This window comes from Triticum urartu, chromosome 3A (genome assembly GCF_056163025.1).
Source record: "Triticum urartu cultivar PI428250 chromosome 3A, HENAU_Tu73, whole genome shotgun sequence".
NCBI classification, from domain to species: Eukaryota; Viridiplantae; Streptophyta; class Magnoliopsida; order Poales; family Poaceae; genus Triticum; species Triticum urartu.
In genome coordinates, this window is record NC_141875.1 from 681,980,873 (window position 1) to 681,993,078 (window position 12,206).

The window sequence follows — 12,206 nt, forward strand, 5'->3', positions numbered from 1 at the left end:
GAATCAAAGTGAATCTGGAGGACATATCTGAGCTTGTCTCCTCGGGGGGATACCAGTACCACCCCAGCACCGGAACCATTCAGCATCTTGGAGCCATCAAAGAACATGGTCCAGTGCTCCGAATGAACTTGAGTCGGCTGTTGTTGTTCAATCCATTCGGCGAGGAAATCCGCTATTGCTTGGGACTTGATGGCTTTCTTTGCCTCGAACTTGATATCTAAGGGAAGGAGTTCAATCGCCCACTTTTCCACTTGACTAGTTGCATCTCTGTTGTTCAGAATCTCTGATAATGGAGCATCGCTGACGACTGTAATGGAGTGATCAGAGAAGTAATGTGCAACCTTCTTCATGGTCATGTAAATCCCATAAACAAGCTTCTGATAATGTGGATATCTTTGCTTTGATGGAGTCAAAACATCAGAGACATAGTATACTAGGCGCTGAACTTTGTAGGCTTTTCCTTCTTCTTCCCGCTCGACCGTAAGTACTGTACTGATGACTTGTCCAGTGGCTGCAATGTAAAGCAGTAAAGGCTCTTTGCTGATTGGAGCAGCAAGCACCGGCTGGGTGGAAAGCAGGGCTATGAGCTCTGCAAATGCTTCATCAGCTTCAGGAGTCCACTCGAACTTATCTGACTTCTTCATCAGTCGGTAAAGAGGCAGTGCCTTTTCACCGAGGCGAGAAATGAATCGACTTAGGGCGGCCAAACAACCAGTAAGCTTCTGGACATCATGCACACGCACAGGGCGTTTCATCCGGAGTATGGCACCCACTTTCTCTGGGTTAGCGTTGATCCCTCGTTCGGAAACGAGAAAACCGAGTAATTTTCCGCCTGGAACTCCAAATGTGCACTTTGATGGATTGAGCTTGATATCGTACCTTCTGAGGTTGGCAAAGGTTTCAGCAAGGTCAGCCAGTAGGTCGGAACCTTTTCGTGACTTGACCACAATGTCATCCATGTATGCTTCCACATTCCGACTGATTTGAGTGAGCAAACACTTCTGGATCATCCTCATGAATGTGGCTCCGGCGTTCTTCAAACCGAATGGCATAGTGACATAACAGAAGCACCCAAATGGGGTGATGGAAGTTGTTTTTATCTCATCAGGTCCATACAGACGGATCTGATGATACCCGGAATAAGCCTCCAAAAAGGACAAACGCTCACACCCCGCAATCGAGTCGACTATTTGGTCGATGCGAGGGAGATGAAAGTGATCTTTCGGGCAGGCCCGATTGATATGTTTGAAGTCGATGCACATGCGAAGTGAGATGTCCTTCTTTGGGACCATGACAACATTAGCTAACCACTCGGAGTGGTAAATCTCTCGGATAAACTCAGCTTCCAGGAGCCGAGCCACTTCTTCACCGATTGCCTTCCTCTTCTGTACGGCGGACCGTCGAAGATGTTCTTTGACTGGTTTCACTTTTGGGTCGACTCGCAAACGATGCTCAGCTGGGAACACCTGGCATGTCAGAAGGTTTCCATGCAAAGATGTCCCAGTTCTCACGGAGGAACTGGATGAGCGCTTCTTCCTATTTGGAGTCGAGTGTTGTTGAAATGTGAGTCGGAGCAGCATTGGGATCCGTTGGATGAATATGAATCGGCTTCGTTTCACCAGACGACTGGAATGCTGAATCTGTGGTAGGCTTCTTAGCTCGCAACAAATCACTCGGATCTGCATTTTTTTGATACTCCTGCAACTCCACTACTGCCATCTGTGCATCGGCGATCTTTGAGCCCTTTTGGAAGCACTCTTCTGCCTTCTTTCGACTGTCAGTGATAGTGATCATCCCTTTAGGACCATGCATCTTCAATTTGAGGTACACGTAACATGGTCGAGCCATAAAACATGCATAAGCTGGCCTGCCTAGAATAGCATGATAGGCGCTCTGGAAATCCACAACTTCAAATGTCAACTTTTCTTTGCGGTACTTCTTGGAATCACCGAAAACTACATCAAGGGCGATCTGACCGAGTGACGTAGCCTTCTTGCCAGGAATAACTCCATGGAAACTCATATTACTTTCACTGGGTCTGGACATCGGAATGCCCATTCCTTTCAACGTCTCTGCATATAGTATATTCAGACCACTGCCACCATCCATCAGAACCTTAGTCAATCAAGTGCCTTCGACTACTGTGTCGACCACCAACGCTTGCCTCCCAGGGGTGGCTATGTGCGCTGGGTGATCGGACTGGTCGAATGTAATGGCAGTCTGAGACCACTTCAAATAACTGGGTGTCACCAAAGCGACCATGTTCACTTCTCTGTTGATGACTTTCAGTCGACTCGTACTCTCAACATCAGCGAAAATCATCAGAGTGGAATTGACATGGGGTAACCATCATCATCCTCCTCCTCATCCTCAACTTTGTCTGCTTCCTTCTCCTTTTCCTTGGGTTGTTTCTCTCGGAATTTCTGGATTAGGAGTTGACACTGTCGAGTGGTATGCTTCGGGTAAATAAAATTACCGTCTTCATCTTTTTTGGTGTGAATGTGGCATGGTAAATCTAGCACATCATTTCCATCTTGATCTTTTACTTTCTTGGGATTCCACGGCCCTTTGGGTTTCCCTTTGAACTTTCCTTGAGTCACGGCTAAGGCTTCACCAGGAGCGGTTGGCTCTGCTTTGCGCTTCTGTTTCCGAATGGAGTTTCCTCCTCCGGTTTCATGGGCGACTGTTTTGTGCTTGCCACTCCAGAGTCGGTCTTCTTCTTCACCATTGGCGTACTTGGTGGCAATCTCCATCATCTGAGTTAGAGTCATATCTCCTGTCCGACCGAATTTCAGATTCAACTCCCGATACTTGATGCCTTCTTTGAAGGCACAAATTGCCTGGTGATCAGACACATTCTCCACTGTGTGGTGCAATGTGATCCATCTCTGGATATAATCCCTCAAAGTTTCATTCGGTTTCTGAACGCAACACTGTAATTCTGTCAGCCCTGTCGGCCGTTTGCAAGTACCTTCAAATGTTCTGACAAATACTCGGGCAAGATCTTCCCAAGTATAAATACTACCAGGCGCTAACTGATTCAGCCACGCTCTGGCTAAGCCCTCCAACATCAAAGGAAGGTGCTTCATGGCCACTTCATCGTTGCCACCACCAATCTATACAGCCACTCGATAATCCTCAAGCCAAGTATCAGGCTTGGACTCGCCAGTGAACTTACTGACTTTAGTCGCCAACCTGAAGTTGAGAGGAATCACTGCAGCCCTAATGGCTCTGCTGAAGCACTCTGGACCTGAGACATGTACCCTGCTGCTGGTTGGGAAATCTCTGTCATGACCCTCTCTGTGAGCTCTGTTTCTGTCGACCAGACCCTGAACAAGAATAGATCTCGCATCAAAGCCCGGCTCCCTGGGATCGACTGGAATCCTTCGCCCACCACTATGAGGACGTCTGTCATCATGCTGCCGAGGCACGTATGACCCACTCCTTGGGGGAGGTGTGGGCACTCGATGACGATCATCATGATCGAGTCGGTGATCATACTGCTCGCGGTTTCTGTGCTGATCTCGCCGGTCTTCACGTCCTTCACGCCTCGGGGGCGATCTCGGGCTGTGAGCCGACTGGACTGTATCTGCAACCACGGATCTGCTATGGATTCTATTCCGCGACTGAGATACTGTTGTATTCTACTCTCCCACCCCACGGAGCAAAGCCCGGATCTGCACCAGACCTCGACCAGCTCCTGACTAGGAAGGTTGGATTGACTCCGCTATTCGGGTCGCAGCAGCGAGATTCTAGATCAGAGTTCGGTATACCTGAGTCGGAGGCGAAAAAAGTTGACGTCGACTGGACTCGGGGATACGCTGCCGAGCACGCTCGTCAAGTGCGCACTGGAGGTTCTCCAGTCGAGTGCGCTCAGCCAAGTTGGCCAGGCGCGCCTCCTCCAAGGCCTGGGCCTCAAGGGTTTCTCCAACGATAGGAGTGTGAAGCGCATCCATGTTCCGGCGGCGAATTTCTTCCCATCGCTACGAAGAGAGGGGTTCGGGGCGGTACTCTTCGTGAACACGCGACGGATCGCCGCCCCCATCGCCTCCGTCTTCACGAGTGAAGCCAGGAGGACTGCGTGGTCCATTGACCATCAAAACTTCCGCCGCGGGGTCGCTGCTGTCGCACTCGGATGCAGTCTCTACGGAGCCAGTCGAATAGGCCGTAGAGAGTTTCGTCAGGCTCGATTGCCGCGACTTGGGGGGTGGCCGACTGGCGAGCCACCGCATGCTTCACCCACCGCTGAAGCCTCGATCGACCGGAACGCTTGCTCCGACGGGCTGCAGGGACGGAGGTCAGCACAGGAGCCGACCGATACCGAGTCGACGGCTGCCGTAGGAGGACGCCACGGATGCACGCGCGAAAGTGTGTTGCCCCGCGGACGGGGAGCGCCTCGACGTCAAGTGGTGCTTCTTGGAGCCAAGCGGAATCGTCGGCGACGAATATGAGCGCACCGAGATGAATCTCACGGCCCTCGGCTAAACCTCCACCTGAAACCATGTTGATGGGGATCGGAAAAATCGCAAGTTGTCGAACAAGTCGCTAAGGCACCTGCCCCACGGTGGGCGCCAACTGTCGTGGTTCTAAGTCTGACAGTAGAATAGGGGTAGGGATGTAGAGGCAAGATCTTAGCTATGGAGGAGTTGTACACGCGAGTTTTACGAGTTCAGGCCCTTCTCAGAGGAAGTAACAGCCCTACGTCTCGGAGCCCAGAGGCGGTCGACTGGATTATATGTGTGTGTGTGTTACAGGGGGTGCGAACCCTTGTCCCTGAGGTGGGGTGGCTTATATAGAGTTCGCCAAACCCCTCTCGCCCTCAGTTACAAAGGGTTTAAGGTACATAAAGATGGAGACGTTACTGGTATCGCCTGTATTTAAGTGCTATAAATGACAATTAAGCCTACAAGTAAATGCTCGACCGTTGTTCGTGCAGAGTGACTTTAGCTCTTCTGCCCGTCGAGTGACTTTTGCGACGGTCGAGTGACATTGATTCTTCCGAGTGGAACGTCTATGGTCGAGTGGATGATGGTACTCTTTGAATGATCCTGGCTTTAGGGTGCTGTCCTAGGGGAGGATGTCTAGGTCAGGTCCATGACCCTACCCTAGGTACATAGCTTCATCAGGGGGGGCGCCCCCAGGGGGGCAGGCGCACCCCTGACCCTCGTGGCCACCCCGTAAGGCAGTTGGTGACCTTCTTTTGCCGCAAGAAAGCTAATATTCGGATAGAGATCGTGTTAAAATTTCAGCCCAATCGGAGTTATGGATCTCCGGGAATATAAGAAACGGTGAAAGGGTAGAATCTGAGAACGCAGAAACACAGAGAGACAGAGAGACAAATCCAATCTCGGAGGGGCTCTCGCCCCTCCCACGCCATGGAGGCCAAGGACCATAGGGTAAACCCTTCTCCCATCTAGGGAGGAGGTCAAGGAAGAAGAAGACGAAGGGGCCCCCTCTCCCCTTCTCTTCCGGTGGCGCCGGAACGCTGCAGTGGCCATCATCATCACCGCAATCTTCACCAACAACTTCACCGCCATCATCACCAACTCTTCCCCCCTCTATTCAGCGGTGTAACCTCTCTCTTACCCGCTGTAATATCTACTTAAACATGGTGCTCAACGCTATATATTATTTCCCAATGATGTATGGCTATCCTATGATGTTTGAGTAGATCCGTTTTGTCCTATGGGCTATTTGACGATCAAGATTGGTTTGAGTTGCATGTTTTATTATTGGTGATGTCCTATGGTGCTCTCCATGTCGCGCAAGCGTGAGGGATCCCCGCTGTAGGGTGTTGCAATACATTCATGATTCACTTATAGTGGGTTGCGTGAGTGACTGAAACACAAACCCGAGTAAGGGGGTTGTTGCGTATGGGATAAATAGGACTTGATGCTTTAATGCTATGGTTGGGTTTTACCTTACTGATCTTTAGTAGTTGTGGATGCTTGCTACAGTTCCAATCATAAGTGCATATGATCCAAGTAGAGAAAGTGTGTTAGCTTATGCCTCTCCCTCAAATAAAATTGCAATAATGATTGCCGGTCTAGTTATCGATTGCCTAGGGACAAATAACTTTCTCGTAACAAAAAGCTCTTTACTAAAACTAATTTAGTTGTGTCTTTACCTAAACAGCCCTTAATTTTTATTTACGTAATCTTTATTATCTTGCAAACCTATCCAACAACACCTACAAAGTACTTCTAGTTTCATACTTGTTCTAGGTAAACCAACGTCAAGCGTGCGTAGAGTTGTATCGATGGTCGATAGAACTTGAGGGAATATTTGTTCTACCTTTAGCTCCTCATTGGGTTCGACACTCTTACTTATTGAAAATTGTTGCGATCTCCTATACTTGTGGGTTATCAGCAGACATGCGCCATTTGCCAGCAAGCCAAGCCTGAGCGCATCAAGTACCCTGGGTTGCTTGAACCAATTCCAATGCATGAAGGAGCTTGGCAAGTTGTCACAATGGACTTCATCGATGGTCTCCCTCAATCCAGCAAGGCCAACTGCATCTTAGTAGTTGTGGATAAATTTACACGGTATGCGCACTTCGTTCCGTTGAACCATCCATTCACAGCAGCTAAAGTTGCTCGGGTTTATCAGGACAATGTTTACAAATTGCATGGTCTGCCCAAAGCCATCATATCCGATCAAGATCTGGTGTTCATTAGCAAGTTCTGGCAGGAATTCTTCCGTGTGATAGGCTCTGAACTCAACATGAGAACCCCTTATCACCCGCAAATAGATGGGCAATCAAAGCGTGTCAACCAGTGTTTGGAGATATTTCTGCGCTACTTCATCCATGCCTGCCCCAACCATTGGAGTCAATTCCTTTCATTGGCAGAATTTTGGTACAATTCCAGCTACCACTCCGCCCTGGACATGTCTCCGTTTCAAGCTCTGTATGGTCACGAACCACGACACTAGGGGATTGAAGCAGCCTCGGCTTGCAAAGTACCAGCCTTGAAAGAGTGGCTCGAGGAACAGCAAGTGATGCAACTCATCCTGAAGCAACACCTACACCGTGCCCGGCATATCATGAAAGTGCAAGCGGATAAGAAGCGGACAGACCGTTACTTTCAACCATGCGACCCGGTTTACATCAAACTACAGCCATATGTTCAGACATCACTTGCAAGAAGAGAAAATGACAAACTGGCCTTCAGATAGTTTGGACCATACACAATCAAGCGAGCTATCAATCCTGTTGCATATGAGGCCGACCTTACTCCCAATTCAAAGATCCACCCGGTTTTTCATGTTTCTCAGATGAAGCAAGCGGTGGCTCCTGGTACGGTCATTTCTTCAGAACTGCCTATTCCAGTTGATGGTGCCTTAGTTCCCGTGGAAATCCTGAACAACAGATGGAGACAGACACCGTCAGGGTGCAGGGAGCAGCTCCTTGTTCGTTGGTCCGACCCGGACGTCTTGGATGCAACCTGGGAGAATGGTCTGTCTCTCCGTCACCGCTTTCCTCAGTTACCGGCTTGGGGGCAAGCTGCAAGTCAAGGAGAAGGGGATATCAGCAGCCTACCTGCAGCCAGCAGACAAACTGCCATGTCAACGACTCCAGCTACGCACCTAGAAGCCAGGTGGACCAACCAAGGTGAAGACCGCGTCATCACAAGGCCAGCTCGAATCAAGCACACCAACCGGAGGTTCATGGGCCTGGAGTGAACCAACGCTACTTAAGCAAGGAGGGGCGAGAGAAACGACATCCGGGCTTGGATCACGGCAACGGCATCGGCACGACACCTACTTTCCCCTTCCTTTATTCTGTATCAAGCTATAACTGAAATAGAGAGAACAGAGTGTATCTTGCGTGAGAAATACAGATAGTGGGATTTGGTACCTAACAATTTTTCGCCTATTGCAAGAGCTATGGTAGGCTCGCCTCTGGCACGGAGGGCTTGTTTTCAAAGTTACAATCCTCTTATTCATTCATGAGAATTGGCACATACAAGTAGAGGAGTTAGGTCCTTTGGAGCTAAGTCTACCCAAAGACTAGGATGGGCAAACCTAGCCCATTTTGCCAATTCATGTGCTACATGATTGAAATCCCTAAAGCAATGCACATAAATTACATGGCTAAAATCTGGAGACATGAAATAACAGTCCTCAGAGACTTCACTAGCTACAGAAGAAGAACTACCATCATGCATGATGGTGATCATGTCCAAATTATCCGAATTGACCTAAAACTTGTGGCGCGGGGGCTCAGTTTTAGCTAGGAAGGTTCTATAGACTGGTTTGAACAAGTTTTAGAACCTCCCAGTGTTTTTTTATGTGTTTCTCTTATCATTTTTTTCTGGTTTCTTGTGTTTTTCTTTTTCTTTTTATTCCTTTCTCTTTGTGTTTGGTTTTCTATGTCGATTTTCACTATTTTCTATTCTTTTCTTTACGATTGCTTTTCTGAAATTTCTGGCTGTGTGTTTGAAAAATGTTTTGCATGTATTAAAAAAATATTCAGCATATATTATTAAAATTTCACCATACATTAAAAAAGTTCACCTTGTAAAATAAAAGGTTCACCATATGTTAACAAAAAGCTCACCCTACATTAATAAAGTTCACTATATGTATAAATGTTTAGCGTATATTAAAAATTCATCCTACATTTAATTTTTTATATAAAAATAATGTTCATCATACATAAAGAAAAACAACGAAAATAAAATAAATAAAATAGAACCCAGTTAAAATAGAAAATAAAAAGCAGAAATAGAAACTACAAAAAGAAGAGTGGCAAACTAAACATGCTACCTTTTTTAATAGTTTTTTCATGCACATCTTACATTTTTCGTATAAATTGGAAATATTGGTATGTACTTGAAAAAAATTGTATAAAAATGTAAATATTTGTATCTACTTTTATTCGGATGATGGGCTGATAACCTGGCATTACCTGGAGATCCATATATCATAGAGTGCCCTAAAAAAATCTCTCCATAGAGAGACCTCATGTTTGAGAAATTCGATGCCCACTGGCGTCAAGCAGTGCACACGATCCTGAACCGGGCGACAATGAGCCGGCCCAATTTTCAAGAGTTCTGCTTGAGCGTTTATTTTTTAAACTAGCTATTTGATGTTTTTACCGTATGTTTTTTATTTAAAAATATTCAGAAATTTGTTGGCTGTCTGTTTTAAAAAACTTCTGGATGTATTAAAAAATGTTGACCAAAAAAGTTCACCATACATTAAGGAAAAGTTCACTTTGTAAAAGAAAACTTTCACTGTAGATTATAAAAAAGCTCATCATACATTAAAAAAATTCACTATATTTTAATAAATATTCAGCCTACATTAAAAAATGTTTGTTTTATATGAAAATAATGTTCATCATATATAAAAAACAAAAACAAACCCAAAAGAGAAAAGGAAAAGAAATAAAATACTAACCAGTTAGAATAAGAAAATAAAAAAGCAGAAAAAAGAGTGGCAAACAAACTGGAGATAGTTGCACTATTTTTTATCGCCTTTGGTATACGAACAACACAAAAGAACACGTGTGAGAATGTTGTGTACACATAAAATAATGTTGTAAAGTTTCCCTAGTCGGTGGCCCACCAAATTTTACTCGCGGCAGGAGAGAAGTGCTCGTAGTCAATTTCTAGCAGCCCTGCTTTTGCTCGGCCGCCGCACATAGGAAGCGGCGAGAAAACCTAAAAAAGAAGGAAGCGAGAAAGGAAAATCTTGTCGGTAATGGACTCCACACAGGTGGACGCGGGTAGTCCATTTTTGCGCGCCACTGGTGGGATCCAAGCGGCAGAGCGGTACACGTAGAGCCATTTGTGCGCGCCACTAGTCAATTTCTGCAGAGCCATTTGTGAGTACCATCCAAGCTGTAGGGTCGGCATGGTTTGTCTACGCACATTGCATGTGCATGCATATCTTCCCGCGTAGGGTCGCCAGTGAATCTGGTGTGCAGAGATCGCACTTGCTCCTGTCCAGAACCCACGCTATATAATGAGACGCACACGCGTCGATCCAGACATCCACTTCACACACTCGCAAACAATTACACGCTCCATCTGTGCAAGAAAGATGCCACCAGTGCTCCTCCTCGTCCTGGCCGCCTCGCTCGTGGCGCTGCCGTCGTGCCAAAGCCTTCCGGTGCTCGCTCCGGTCACCAAGGACCCCGCCACTTCCCTCTACACAATCCCCTTCCACGACGGCGCCAGCCTCGTCCTCGACGTCGCCGGCCCGCTCGTCTGGTCCACGTGCGAGGGCGGCCAGTCGCCGGCGGAGATCCCGTGCAGCAGCCCCACCTGCCTCCTCGCCAACGCCTACCCCGCCCCGGGCTGCCCCGCGCCCAGCTGCGGCAGCGACACGCACGACAAGCCGTGCACGGCGTACCCATCCAACCCGGTCACAGGCGCGTGCGCCGCCGGGAGCCTCTTCCACACCAGGTTCGCAGCCAACACCACCGACGGGAACAAGCCGGTGAGCGAGGTGAACGTCGGGGTCCTGGCGGCGTGCGCGCCGGGCAAGCTCCTGGCGTCGCTGCCCCGGGGCTCCACGGGCGTGGCCGGGCTCGCGGCCTCCGGCCTGGCGCTGCCGGCGCAGGTGGCGTCCGCGCAGAAGGTCGCCAACAGGTTCCTCCTTTGCCTCCCCACCGGCGGCCCTGGCGTGGCCATCTTTGGCGGCGGCCCGGTCCCGTGGCCGCAATTCACGCAGTCGATGCCGTACACGCCGCTCGTCACCAAGGGCGGCAGCCCCGCACACTACATCTCGGCCAGGTTCATCGAAGTGGGGGACACCCGCGTCCCTGTATCGGAGGGCGCGCTCGCCACCGGCGGCGTGATGCTCAGCACGAGGCTTCCCTACGCCTTGCTCCGCCCCGACGTGTACCGCCCGTTGGTGGACGCGTTCACCAAGGCCCTGGCGGCGCAGCCTGCCAACGGAGCGCCCGTGGCGCGCGCAGTGAAGCCTGTGGCGCCGTTCGGGGTGTGCTACGACACGAAGACGCTGGGCAACAACCTCGGCGGGTACTCGGTGCCCAACGTCCAGCTGGCGCTCGATGGCGGGAGTGACACGTGGACGATGACCGGGAAGAACTCGATGGTGGACGTCAAGCCGGGGACGGCGTGCGTTGCGTTCGTGGAGATGAAGGGGGTGGAGGCCGGCGACGGCAGGGCGCCGGCGGTGATCCTCGGAGGAGCCCAGATGGAGGACTTCGTGCTCGACTTCGACATGGAGAAGAAGCGGCTCGGATTTAGCAGGCTGCCGCATTTTACGGGTTGCGGCGGCCTGTAATAATAAGTCTGTTTAACGACAGTGTATTCGTCGACTACTACGTGTAATAAATAAGGGAAACACCTTCCACCAGTGGTATGAATCGTATGATAAGAAGCAGTCATCAGACCTATCGGCGTCCGTCGATTCTGGTTGAATCTCACGGTCAAGATACCTCTTATCCGGTCGCCCTTTAAAAAAAATGAGTTAAATACACTACAGGTGCCCTAACTTGTCCTACGCGGTTAGTTTGGTGCCTAAACTTGAAAAATACACAAAAATGGTGTCGTAATTTATTTGGACGTTCAAATACGGTGCCTCTGGACATATGCCGCCGTATCGAGTGACCGCGTGGCATGCCAGCGTGTTGCCGGGCCACATGTCAGTGGTTGCAGGCGCGACGCGTGCTGTTTTTTACAGGAATGACCCCATATTTTAATTAATTCTTGCAAAAAATACCTCTTGATTTTAATTAATACTCACAAAAAATAACAGAAAGCGAGCGTGCAGGGAATTCGAACATGGGATATCCTTGTTGCCTGACAATCGAGCGGACCAGACGGCCACGGTCTGGTTTGCTCTTAATTATCAGCCAACAATTTATATAGATGATTGCACGTATCCCTCTGCATATGCTTCTACTGGAGTAATTTTATTTCTATTTATTTCCAAGTTACTATCTTATTTTTCTTCGGGTGAAGTTTCTGTTTAGTTTTCATGATACATAAATTTTTCCATATGAAAAAAATAGAATAATTGTTAATATGAAATTTTGTTTATTTTATATCTCTATTCTATTTCCATCACTGTGTACTTTGAAGAGATAAAAATGATTTTTTTTTCTAAAATTGATGTGGAATTAAAAAGTTGAACTTATATTAAAAACACAGTGGAGCATTTTTCTGAAATAAACATTCACGTTCACATTCATTTTCATATTATTTTAGAAAATTCTCACCATGTTT

At 48.3% G+C, this 12,206-nt stretch overlaps 1 protein-coding gene across 1 annotated transcript; it reads left to right on the forward strand.

The window, feature by feature from the left end:
* The first annotated feature begins 9,965 nt into the window (after positions 1-9,965).
* Positions 9,966-11,334, forward strand: LOC125545952 (chitinase CLP). The gene has a single exon (XM_048710011.2). The coding sequence runs from the start codon at positions 9,973-9,975 to the stop codon at positions 11,260-11,262; it is 1,290 nt and encodes a 429-aa protein (XP_048565968.2). The 5' UTR covers positions 9,966-9,972; the 3' UTR covers positions 11,263-11,334.
* Positions 11,335-12,206: the final 872 nt, after the last annotated feature.